This window comes from Oryctolagus cuniculus, chromosome 11 (assembly GCF_051225735.1).
Source record: "Oryctolagus cuniculus isolate XC-2025 breed Fujian yellow rabbit chromosome 11, ASM5122573v1, whole genome shotgun sequence".
In the NCBI taxonomy this organism is placed as follows: domain Eukaryota; kingdom Metazoa; phylum Chordata; class Mammalia; order Lagomorpha; family Leporidae; genus Oryctolagus; species Oryctolagus cuniculus.
Window position 1 is genome coordinate 119,303,954 of NC_142877.1, and position 13,254 is coordinate 119,317,207.

Here is a 13,254-nt window from a genome sequence, read left to right on the forward strand (position 1 = left end):
CCTTGCAACCGGGTGAGTGGAGGTGATCCAGGGAGGCCCCAAGTAAACACGAGACAGGAGCGGCTCCTCTGAGGGTTTTCAAAGGAAAGCAAAACAATAGGTAGTCAGGACCGCCATCTACACCCCCACCAGACCGCCACGAATCGCAGGGGCAGATGCCGGGAAGCAGGCTCTCCCCAGGGCTGCAGCCCCAACCGCCTCGCCACCCCCCGGGCACAGACTCCGTCCCAGCAAGGCAGTATCTGACCCTCGCCATTCCTTAGACACTCCAGGCCTCAGAGCAGACGGGAGACCTGCGTGGTCCAGGGGAGGTGTGGGGACAGGGACAGAAGGCTCTAGGGGTCTCAGGCGTGGCTCCACCAACCGGGACTCGTCCCCGAACACCCGCAGGAAAGAAATGGGGCACTAGGCCACATGGCAGTAATGCAAGGGGAGGAGGCTTTGCAAAGCAATAGGACGTAATTTAAATTGAATTATTCAGAGAGAGATTGAGATGAATTTATGCAGGGCAGACTCATAACTGTTACCATGAGCAGCAGACGCTGGCCTCCCCCGGGCATGGTGGGTGCCCGAGGCTGGCACCAGCACCTGACCATCTTGGGGGGGGGGCGAGTCACTGCTCTGCGTCCTTCCCCTCCACCGGGGGCCCCAGCACCGTGGTGCAGAGACCAGTCACGGGCTCCAACGGGAGCCTGCGGGCTCCTGCTGCACATCTGCCCGTGTTATTCAGGTAACCTTGGAAAGCCGACCTGACTCCAGCCTGTGCCTCCTTCTCCGTGAAATGGGAATGGAAACGGGACTGTAGGATGCCAGGGCTCAGAAGTGCAGGTGCCTCGCAGGCGGAACTCACCCAGTCAGTGCTGCAGCAATGAACACTGCTAGCAGGACCACGGCTTGGGACAGTTCCAAATACCCACGGGCACGTCCGGGAAAGGAGGTGGGTGAACTGCACCTCGCGGGCCAGCCTCAGTCCCACCTCCACTTCCTGCCATGGCCCCCACTGCCCAACCCCAGCCAACAGAAGCCTGGAGAGGAAGTATGGTCTTGAACAGGCACGAGTCCAGGGCCAGAATCCATGAATAACTGTTGAGTGGATGGGAAGATGGACGCAGGGATGGGTGGGTGGGTGGTGGGTAGGGATGAGGGATGGATGGAGGGATGATAGATGGATGGCGGGTGATGGAGGGATGATGGAGGGATGGACAGATGGAGATGATGGAGGGATGGTGGGTAGGCAGGTAGGTGGGTGGATGACTGAGGGACAATGGATGGAGGGATGATTGATGGATGGTGGGTGGATGGGTGGGTGATGGAGGGATGATTGATGGATGGCGGGTGGATGGGTGGGTGATGGAGGGGTGATTGATGGATGGCGGGTGGATGGGTGGGTGATGGAGGGGTGATTGATGGATGGCGGGTGGATGGGTGGTTGATGGAGGGGTGATTGATGGATGGCGGGTGGATGGGTGGGTGATGGAGGGGTGATTGATGGATGGCGGGTGGATGGGTGGGTGATGGAGGGGTGATTGATGGATGGCGGGTGGATGGGTGGGTGATGGAGGGGTGATTGATGGATGGCGGGTGGATGGGTGGGTGGTGGAGGGATGATTGATGGATGGCGGGTGGATGGGTGGGTGGTGGAGGGATGATTGATGGATGGCGGGTGGATGGGTGGGTGGTGGAGGGATGATTGATGGATGGCGGGTGGATGGGTGGGTGGTGGAGGGATGATTGATGAATGGCGGGTGGATGGGTGGGTGATGGAGGGATGATTGATGGATGGCGGGTGGATGGGTGGGTGATGGGGTGATGGAGGGATGGCGGGTGGATGGGTGGGTGATGGAGGGATTGACAGATGAAGGGATGATTGATGAATGGCGGGTGGATGGGTGGGTGATGGAGGGATGGACAGATGGAGGTGATGGAGGGATGGTGTGTGGGAAGGTAGGTGGGTGGGTGACTGAGGGACGATGGATGGAGGGACGGACAGGGTGACTGCAGCAGTCAAGGGGAAGCCTCCGTACACCAAGGAAACCCTATGCAGACAGGACAAGTTCCTGCAGGCAGACGCGGTGACCTGTGCCGCCCTGTCCCGGGCAGAGGAAGGGAGCACCAGGCAGCACAGCGTGGGGGGAGGGGGGACTTACAGCAGCCTGACCACCCCCTGTTGTCTAGGAAGCTCTACCGTCCTGCTCTCGGGGGCTCAGCAGGCGCAGAGAGGACATGAGGTCGGGCACCGGGGCAGCAGGTCGAGTCCCACCCCCGTCCTCCACATCTTGGAGGCCCCAGAAGTGCTACCTTAATAGCCCCCTATGCACCCTCTGGGGAGCCCAGGAAGCCCCCAGCGCAGGGAGACACACGCTACACCGGCTCGCTGCTCAGCACCCATCACAGAGCCCTGACCTGGGAGAGGAGCGAGGCAGGAGGCGGGGAGAAGGTACCGGGGAGGGAAGGGGTTCGAGACCTGTCCTGGATGGCTTACACCAAACGTGACCAGAAGTCCATGTGCTCTGCCCAAGACACCTTCAAAAAAGAGGTTTGCTAGTGCCTGTCGGAGCAGCGAGAAGGGGAGAATCTATGTGCCCCACTGAGCTCAGACGGCTCACAGCAGTCGTTATTATCATTCTATAGCTCTTTGTTCAAAACTCTCTATAGCGCTTCAAGCCCCAGGAAGGGAAGCCGTGAAGCCAAACAAACATGACCACCCGGACCCTCAGGGAGCTGGGGAAAGCCCTGGTGCTGCCGCCCCGAAGCCCAGAGCTCCCACTCGGCCTGGTTCTGCCGCGGCCCTGCCCGAGCCAGACAGCAGCTCCTAGCCAGACGGCAGCCTGCACTCCCTCTGCATGTTTCTATCTTTGTCAGCTCCCGGTCAACCGCTTTCTGCTCAGCGCCGCACCCCAGCCACGTCTTCTCGCCTGGCTCCTAACAGAAGCAGGTCAGGAACCCGCGGACCCGCCTGCCCGCGGACAGGCCCCTCGGTCTTGGCTCTGCCGCCGCTGTCAGTCTAGCACCTTCCTGCCACCGCCACTGAACTCGTTTTAAATGTAAGACATGAAAATTTTAAATGAAGCCTTGAAAAAGGATTTCTCTTACAATAAACACATCAATGCTCATTTTCCTTATTATTCTACTTTTGGCTATTTTATATAAAATCTTTAATTAAAGTTTTTCTTTGAAATTGTCATTATCAACCCAGAATAAAGAAGGGGGGCCGACACAGCTGTGCAGATAAGCACCACTATTCAGGGCTAAATGAACTGGAACGAGCGAGTCGCCTGGCTGGGACGTTCTGCTCTGGCTCGGCGTTCTCCCCGGCACGGTCTAACTTGTCACTTTATATCGATTCCATCTGTTTACACTCTGCAGAGTACTGGCTTCCCACCGCGAACATTTCCTATTTACCAGCTGGTAAAGATGCGCCAAACCAGATAGGAAAAAATTAGACTGCATTCAGAACGCCATCAACACACACTCCCCAGTCGGAGACGTGTGGGCGGGGTGGCGGTGGGCACCGGCACCTCGCACGAGGGCTCTGCCTCCTGCCTCCCGGGGCTGATGCCAGCTCCGGCGCCCGCACCCACAGGCCAAGGGCTACGCATTTATTTACAGAACATATGCACACCCTGCCTTTACCAAAAAACTGAACAGGCTTACATAAAAAGACACCCAGATGAGACCCATGCAAATGGAGAAGAGAGAGCTAAAAACAATGACAGCAACAAAAACAACCAAGAGCGGCTTGCTTGAGAAACCCAAAAGGCACAGTCACTCTGAGGGAGCAAAATCGTGGCGCTGGGCCTCCCTGCAGCCAAGGTGAAGAGGGGACTCTGCTGTCACGGCCTCACAGGCCACTGCAACCCTCCCACACCTGGCTGTGTCACAATGCTCGCCCACGCTGTGTGGCTTCAAGACTTGCAACACCGCCGAACGGCAGGCACAGCTGTGCAACCACAGGGGCGCGGGTCCAGGAGGAGGACCACCCAGCCCCCCTTCCCGTCCTACCACACTTGCCAGGGACCACGGGGAAGAATGCTGGGGTCCCTACAACCCTGGCCTCAGCTCACCCCCAGGACGGAGCTCTGTGCCAGGGGATCACAGGCCGCCACCTCCGCCCGGCACCTGCTCCTCCCTGGGACTTCTGGGAGAAGCTCCGGCTGTGAGAACGGTAAGGGGATGTAAGAGGCTTGCTCCAGCGCGGTGTTTCCCAGAGACAGCCAGCACTGGGCGCTGCCCCATCACCACAGCGCCCGACTGAGACCCTGGCTGGCCACAGCGCACCAGCCACGAGCACCAGCCCAGAACCGTGGTCAATGCACACAAGGGCCTTGTCCGTCAGGCCCCAGCCCTTCCGAGAGGGGCTTTCCCGTGGACAGGAGCCCACGGTGAGCAGGCTGGCGGCAGTGACACCGGGTTGCTGCACAGTGTCTCTGCTGAGCCTTCCCGAGCTCACGCCCCCCCTCCTCCAGCACAGTGAGGGGCCTCTCTGGGACAGCAAGCCGACAGGTGCAGAGGGTGAAGGACCAGTGACAGCGGGGCTCGGGTTCTGGCTGGGGGCCGGCCCAGGCTTGGGGAGGGACGGCCCAGGGTCCCCGAGTGCCCGCGAGCTGGAAGGGCCTGTGTCCTCTCCCGTCCACCCACAGACGCTGTTCCTCCAGAAAACGGACCCTCCCGATGGCCCGAACACCCGCCCAGGTGTTCCATCCCTTCCTTCATTCGCAGGGATGTAACAAGCCCCGAGCGTGGGGGTGTACCGCCCCCCCCCTGCCCTTTCCCCAAGGCAGCTTCAAACTCCTGGTCCCCCGGGGGCACCCCACGCCCGGAGCCAGTCGTGGTGACTCACTCTAAGTTCTCACAGCCCCGACTGTCCACGGTGCTCGACTGACGGCCGGGAGGAGCAATTTATATGGCTTTGCTCCCTAAGTCCTCTGGTCTAGGTGACAAGTGAATGAATAAACACAATTCTAAGGCCATTCGTACTGGATCGCTCAGGCTCGGTTCTACCATCGACAGCACTTCTGAGGGATAAGGACAGACCTCCGTCTCCTTCGTAGCCCCCTGACACTACATGCCTCCCTGACACAGCAGGTGGGGACAACGATGACAGGAGACCGGTGGGCTGCGCTAGAGACCTGGTGACAGGCGGGTGCCCCGGCTCAGTGACTCTCCCAGTAACGCTACCCACCAGTGACGCTCAGCTCTCCCAAACACCTCCTCCTCTCTGCCTAGGCTTGGAGGGTGAGAACCTGGCCCCTCAACACATTGATCCTTTGCCTTGGTCTACCTTTCAAACCTCCCCTGTCCCAAGCTAGGAAAACAGAATGCCCCAGAACAGTCACACGGGCCCAGCCCCGCCCCCACTGCTCCCATCCACCCCAGGGTGCCAGCCTGGAGGCCCCAACCCCGGCCCACACCTCCGCATGCATGCACAACCCTCTCCGGGGCCCACACCGGAGCCCCAGGTCCCCCCTCGGCGAGTACTGTGAGCCTGTCTGTAACACTGTATTTACTGAGTTTGAGTACCGGGAGCCTGTCTGTAACACTGTATTCACTGAGCTCCAGTACCGGGAGCCTGTCTGTAACACTGTATTCACTGAGTTTGCAGTGGGTGCAGGAACTGTTCGAGGCACTCAAGTTATGGCAGTGAGCAAGACGGAGAAGGTGCCGGCTCCCGAGTCACCGCCCTAGTCATCTGTCAACGGAACCTCGGAACGTTGGATACGGTGAGGAAGACATGCCTTCAGACAGGGCCTCTGCGGGCACGGCTGGCCCTCTGGAACGCTGACGGCCTCCCGACACTGAGTGGCTGCTCTGGGCTGGCGCCCGGGAGGTCCTGTGGCCTTGGTTCTTGGGGAAGGCCCAGCAGTTAGGAAAGCCTGGCAGGGCCCTTCCCCGGTTCAGGAGGAGGAAACGGTCTCAGGAGGGCCCAGCTCGCTCAGGGTGCGGACGTCACTCAGGCAGCCAAGCCCAGGAGCCCGGACTCCCCACACCGTGCTGTTTAAACAGTCACCTGCAGTGGGCGTCAGTCACAGCGGCTAAGTCATCGCCCGGGGCACCCGCATCTGGGTTGGAGGGCCTGGGCTGGGGGCTCAGCCCACTCCTGGTTCTAGCTTCCTGCTAACGCGTACCCTGGGAGGCAGCACGTAACGACATAATGACTTGCGTAATTGGGGCCCTGCTACTTACATGGGAGACCCAGACTGAGTATCCGGCCGCCGGCTCCAGTCTGGACCAGCCCGGGGCATTTGGGGAGCGAACGGGCAGGTGACAGGTCTCTGTCTGTCTCTCTGCCTTTCAAATAAAGGGAAAATAAAAATGTAAAAAACATTTACCCTGCGACATGCATTTGGCCTATTAACTTGCCATCTGCAGCGAGTCTGAAACAAGTGCGGATTCGGATGCGACAGAACCTCTGCTGTCCCCGGGGTTCTGGAGACGGAATCACAGAAAACGGGTCCTGGAGCGGGGCCTGCAGCGTGGGTTTTCTAAAACGGCCATGATTACGCTGCGGCGAGAGCGGCTCCGCATCCCAAGGCAGGCGCCCCTCCCGGCTGAGCGGCACGCAGCCGCACCGCGAGGCGCTGACATTATTAATCACTGTGTTCAGCCATGACTGACAGGCCCCTCTGCGGGGGGAGGGGCTGCCTCGGATACAATCTGTCCCAACAGCTCCGCGATATGCTAATATTTTCTTCAGATGAAAGAGGAGATGTGTTCAAATACCTGCTACAATAGGCAATTAATACCAGGCACACCGAGGCAGGGCTGGCGCGGAGGAGCGGGCGGGGCTCGGCGCGAACCCAGAGCCCGCAGGTGTCTGGTGGACAGCCCGCAGGTGGACACGGCTGCATGCCCCGACTCCCGTCCACGCTGACGCCGTTAGGTACCGAGGTGCTTCCCCGAGACTCAGTGATGCCGACAGCGCCCGCCTCAGTCCTCAAGCAACGACTGCCGTCACTGCCGTTCTGAAGGGCTTCTGCCCACAGAAGGCACGCGTGTGCGCGTCTGTCCCTCGTAGTGCGGGCGCTGTGGAGCGAGCAGGCAGTGTCGCAGCCTTCATCGTTCACTGACTGCTTCTGAGACGGCTGAGACAGCGTCTACACCACTCCAAGGCACCGGGGTCACCCGCAGAGCCTGCAGCGGGCCACGCGGCGCCCACTCCCTGTACAACCCAAGCATCCCGGCACTGCGGTGCCCACACCTGGGCACCGCCTCCACCCTCCAGAGCGCCCCGCCGGGCAGTGACACGGGCGGGAACACAGCCTGGAGCGTGGCTTTCCTGCTGGAACTGGACTGCACACCTGTGAGTTCTCGTGTGGGAGGGGGCGGGGCAGGGGTGAAGGGAAGAGGGTCTTTCTAGACACCCACGGTGCTCACTCACTCGCCACGGCTCTGACACAGCTCGGACAGCCTCTCCTCCCTGGAACCCCCGGGCACGGCTGACCCTCGGCACCACTCTATTGGCCTCTTGGGCCCCTGCCCTCCCCGGCTGGGAGTCGGCGGATGATAGCACGAGCGCCCTGCCTCCAGCCGGCCAGCCTGCGGTCACACCGAGACTTTGCCTTGTCCCGCTCTCCTGGCCGATTCCTCCTCTTGGGCCTAGGACACAGCCTGGACAGACACCAGGGGGGAACAGCGAGCAAAACCGCCAGTGCATGCGCGAAGTGGACATGGGCTGCTGCACAGGGCCTGCCCTCTGGGAGGCAGCTACTGCACAGGGCCCACCCTCCGGGAGGCGGCTGATAGACAGGGCCTGCCCTCTGGGAGGCGGCTGCTAGACAGGGCCCGCCTCAGGGAGGTGGCTGCTGGACAGGCCCCGCCCTCCGGGAGGCGGCTGCTGCACAGGGCCCGCCCTCCAGGAGGCGGCTGATAAACAGGGCCCACCCTCTAGGAGGTGGCTACTGGACAGGGCCCGCCCTCTGGGAGGCAGCTGATGGACAGGCCCCAACCTCCGGGAGGCGGCTGCTGGACAGGGCCTGCCTTCCAGGAGGCAGCTAATGGACAGGCCCCAACCTCCGGGAGGCGGCTGGTGGACAGAACCTGCCCTCTGGGAGGGGCCATGTCCACCCTCTGAGGGCCAAGGTGGCCGCGTGGTGAAGGCTGCTAAGGCAGGAATCTCAGCTCCTCCACCCACGACTCCACATCTCTGCTCAAACTGCTCACAGCCTGTGGTCTCTGCATCCCCCTGCCCATGCCAGCTAACAGCAATGCCCACCCCGGGGGGACCCCTGTGTGCTCGGCGACCGACACAGGACAGCACCCGGGGAGCTCTGGCAGGGCCTCCATCGCGCCGGCCATTGCAGTCACCACAAAGGGCAAAACCCAGAAGCCAAGAACGAAGGCTCGGCAAGCCTGGCGGGCACGTCCTGTCCACTGGCCTCCGTCCCTCTCCTTTCCAACAACACCCTCGTCCTCCACTTTGTTCTGAGAGCCGTGACCAGGCAGGAGCGGGCCAGCTGCCACACCAGGGCTGAGCAGGCTTGGCTAGGCTGCTCCCGGAACCAACGTCACTGCCAGGGAAAGGTGGGGATCCGGGGAGCGATTCCGGTCTGGAGTCACGGGCAGCAGCCTCCGTGCTTGCAGAGTCACAACGGAGGAGGTGGCACCGCACCCAGGCCCTGCACTCACCCCTGCAGGGGGAGGCAGCATCGTACCCAGGCCCTGCACTCACCCCTGCAGGGGGAGGCAGCATCGTACCCAGGCCCTGCACTCACCCCTGCAGGGGGAGGCAGCACCGCACCCAGGCCCTGCACTCACTCCTGCAGGGGGGAGGCAGCACCACACCCAGGCCCTGCACTCACTCCTGCAGGGGGAGGCAGCACCGCACCCAGGCCCTGCACTCACTCCTGCAGGGGGAGGCAGCATCGTACCCAGGCCCTGCACTCACCCCTGCAGGGGGAGGCAGCATCGTACCCAGGCCCTGCACTCACTCCTGCAGGGGGAGGCAGCACCGCACCCAGGCTCTGCACTCACTCCTGCAGGGGGAGGCAGCATCGTACCCAGGCCCTGCACTCACTCCTGCAGGGGGGAGGCGGCACCACACCCAGGCCCTGCACTCACTCCTGCAGGGGGGAGGCGACACCGCACCCAGGCCCTGCACTCACTCCTGCAGGGGGAGGCAGCACCACACCCAGGCCCTGCACTCACCCCTGCAGGGGGAGGCAGCATCACACCCAGGCCCTGCACTCCTGCTTGGGGGAGGCAGCTTGCACCCAGGCCCTGCACTCACCCCTGCAGGGGGAGGCAGTACCGCACCCGGGCCCTGCACTCACTCCTGCAGGGGGGAGGCAGCATCCATCCAGGCCCTGCACTCCTGCTTGGGGGAGGCAGCTTGCACCCAGGCCCTGCACTCACCCCTGCAGGGGGAGGCAGTACTGCACCCGGGCCCTGCACTCACTCCTGCAGGGGGGAGGCAGCATCCATCCAGGCCCTGCACTCACTCCTGCAGGGGGAGGCAGCATCACACCCAGGCCCTGCACTCACTCCTGCAGGAGGGAGGCAGCACCGCACCCAGGCCCTGCACTCACTCCTGCAGGGGGGAGGCAGCACCGCACCCAAGCCCTGCACTCACTCCTGCAGGGGGGAGGCAGCACCACACCCAAGCCCTGCACTCACTCCTGCAGGGAGGCATCCTCTCGCCGAGCGGAAAGGGAGCCGGCTCAGTCACCCCGGACCGGCACTCCGCCGGACGCCTTAGCTGCCGAGTTCCTTACTGAGACCTTCTATCTGGGGGTCACGGGGGACCAGCTGGCAGCAGGCAAAGCCGCCCCTGGAAGGGCCTGGTGCTGTCTGAGGAGGCCCCACCTCATTCATCAGGGGAGAACGGGACTAACATTACTGATGCGCCAGCAGCCTCACTCACGTGAGCACCACCGCTTCCTGTAGTGGCCCTGACGGGAAAGGAGAGCAACCGAACGGTGGAGACCTGGCCCGGGTACCCCCCGGGGTGGCATTTCAGACCGGCTGTGTCTGACTCTGCTTCCCAGGAGGTGAAGGAGCAGAGACCCCAAGCCCCAGAGCCCTGGAGCGGCCCAGGAGATGCCCAAAGGCACCGGCCGGAGTCCTAGGAGAGCACGGGTCCGTCTGCGAGGGCAGGAAAAGCCAAGCCAAGATCCTGCAGGCAGGCGAGGCAGCACAGGGCTCCAGGTGCCCGCGGGGTAGAGCCTCAGTGCAGGTCCACCCAGAGCCAGCAGGTGGGGCTGGAGGGGTTCCCCTGAGAAGTCCCCCCCCCACCCCCGCTGTCAGCACTCCCTTCTCCCCCAGCTACGGGGCCCCACGGGGCAGCCAGCGCCTCTTCACAGGAAGCCATGGGACGCAACCACCAAAGGGAGACACGAGACGGGAGGCCACCCAACCAGGCCCTGCGGCCACATGCTGGGGGACCCGGACAGCTGGGAGGAGGGAGAGGCCAAGAACCAGCCCTGGGACTCAGCTCGGCGCACAGATGACAGGCAATGCCAGCGCCGGTTCAGGCAGTTTGGGGTTCCTCCTGCTCTGTGATGGCCCAGGAAGGCTGGCTCCCCGACTGCAGCACCACCTGCAGGCACTCTTGGCTCCAACACCCCGAGTGGACTTAGCGTCACAACTGGACAGCTGGCGTCCTCTCGCCCGGGGCCCGTCACCCAGCAGCCACAGCGCAGGGAGACAGCCTGCCTGGCCACGCCCCCACCAGCGGGGCCCTCCCTAGCGGGTCAGAGTCTACTGAGGAGGGGGTGCCGGATCCACTCATCCGGGGGTGGGGGAGTGGGACGGGACGAGCTCCACTGAGCCCCTGCCAACACTGCCAAGGAGGCGGCAGCTGGCGTTGACTCCGCCCCCAGGGCTCTGCACTCCGTGCCAAGGCCACTCGGGCTGCGCAGCAGCGCTTCAGGGTGGGTCTCTTCCCCCTGACCGGTGAAGACCCAGCAATGAGGGCTTGCCTGGTGCTCCCTGGACGGCAGATGGCAGAGCCAAGACAGAGACGCAGGTCTGACAGGGTCTCCAGGTCAGCCCGCCTGTGTGCCCAGAGTGAGGGACGTGGCAGGAACAGGGGGGTCCTGGCTGCAGGCCACGCCGGCTGCAACAGCGGACAGGGAAGACCGCGCACTTCCCAGGAGTCAGCGCCGCCTGACCCACTCCCGCCCCTCCTTCCACCTTCACCCCTCGGTCCCCCGGGACGGGGACGGGGCCCAAACTCACTCTCGCTCAGTGGCAGGGTTCTCAAGGAAGCGGAGACAGAAAGGAACCCAGCTGGTGTCGGGCGGCCAGCGAGGGAGCCCCGGGGAGATGTGCTCGTCACAGCCCATGCCCAGTGGCCTACAACCCCGGCCGTGCACACACGCTCCCCAGCTCATGAAAACGTGTCATGAGAAAACTATGAGCGGGCTTCAGAAATGAATCCATCTTTCCATCCCACCTCCCACGCAGCTCTGAGCACCCCCATACCGTGCGACCCCCCCAGGCACACACAGCTATGGTGAAGCGGATCCATACATCAGGCAGCGAGGGACTAACAGTCACTCAGAACGACTCTAACAGCGCGTTGCGATGCAGGTGAGGTGAGCGTGGCCTGTCCCTCCTCCTGAGGCCGGCCAGCAGGGCTGGGTCTGTGGGCCCCTCAGACGTAGGCAGAACGTCCCTCCCAGGCGGGCGGCCGGCTGTGGCTGGAACGCCCGTCTCCAGACCGACCGGCCTCTCCTCCACTGACAGCTTCCTGTGCTGTGTTTGTGACCTTGCGGCCTTAAACCACACGTGCAGGGTGGGTGCAGGCTTTCGCCCAGGGCTGGCAGAGGAGGGGACTGAGCCTTACAGGATAGACCCCCTCTGTCTCATGAGTCCCAAGCCAACCAACAGACGTGTGTCCAGTCCAGGCCCCTGTCCAATGGCACCCCAGCAGGATGACCCAGTGAGCAGACAGCGATGCCTTAGAAACCCGGGCCCCTTTGTCAGGGCCAGCGTCCCGCTCGGGCACTCCACTGCTCTCCTGGGACCAGACGCCTTCTCTGTCGCTTGCCAATCAAATACAAGTCTCTTTTCTGTCTGATAGAAGTTTCTGCCTATTTGTAAACTGTTTCCTGGCTTTTTGTTTCTACACTAGGCTGAGGAAAAGAACCCACGAGACTCGCTCCGGCAACGCCCTCCCCTCTGTGAGCGGTCACACTTCTCCTCGTGGCCGTGGGCTAATGAGACCGCAGAGAGCCAAGTCGTGGACGGGGGAGACGCGCTACAGCATGAACCATCCCCAGCCCCGAGGCAGACAGCCCGCGACAGAAGGAGTGGGCAATTGTACCAGGGTTCCTACTGATAGCGACTACGGCGAAACAGGTTTTGAGGAATATATAATGTTAAGAAATTATCATATGAAAATGAATTTTTCTGGTGTTAACCGTATCAGCCAGGGAAACGGAGACAAACAGTTTGTGGATCGCCGGCTATTTTTGATTTTGAAATGTATGAGAGTCTCGGAAGAGTTCGAAAAAGAAAGAAAATTTGTCACATTTCAAACCGACATATTGTAGCCAGTAAATTAAACCACGATTCTCAAACTGCTCCTGTAACCGACAGACTCAAACGCATTTTAAACAGGGGCTCAATTCCAGGCCTGGGCGGCATTACCCTCCCGCACCCTCCCCCACCCCACCCCACCCCACCCCAGTCAGCAACAGGAAGGAAGCGCCAGCTAAGTGGCCCCGGGACGGGCGCGGTGTGCCACGGGCGCACCTGACGGGCACTTACGTTGGAAGGGCAGCGGCTTCTGTCTCACTAAATAAAGACAGACCTACTCGGTCTCAGAAACAGAGCAGCCAGTCTCGCTAGTGACGGAAAGGTAACACAAAGTCACGGCCACCCCAGGACTGCTGCTGGTGTCACCGGCCGTGAGACGCGCCAACCCCGGCAGCACGCAGCGGGAACGCCAGCGTGCGGACATCCGCTGAGCTGGACGCCGGGGACGGGAGAACCGAGGGGCCAGGAGGCGTCGTTTTCAAACACCTGTTACCTTTTCTCCTATTTGGGTCTCGAGTTCCTTCAGCGTCCGGCAGCACTGCGGCTCCGTCCCGCCGCCCCTTAAACACAGAAAGAAGAAGTCTCTTACAGCGGCCCAGCCGAGTCAGCGCTGGTAGGACACGCAGGGGTCCGGGGCACGAACGTTTATGAATGATCACTGCGTGATACAAGGCCTTTGCTACGGGCTGCGCAGGCCTGGAGTGCAGCCCTGGCCAGAGGACCCCTGCGCGCCACGCCTCTCTCCTCTCCAAGTCCAGCAGCTTCTGGCCCTCC

At 62.2% G+C, this 13,254-nt stretch overlaps 1 protein-coding gene across 5 annotated transcripts in view; it reads right to left on the reverse strand.

The window, feature by feature from the left end:
- Positions 1–13,254, reverse strand: part of EFCAB6 (EF-hand calcium binding domain 6) — a 231,497-nt gene that overhangs the window by 165,975 nt on the left and 52,268 nt on the right. For all 5 annotated transcript variants that reach the window (XM_089307706.1, XM_070053016.2, XM_070053015.2 and 2 more), the window contains exon 6: positions 12,974–13,040. In XM_089307706.1, coding sequence (XP_089163832.1) covers positions 12,974–13,040 — 67 coding nt within the window. The remainder of the gene's footprint in view (positions 1–12,973; positions 13,041–13,254) is intronic.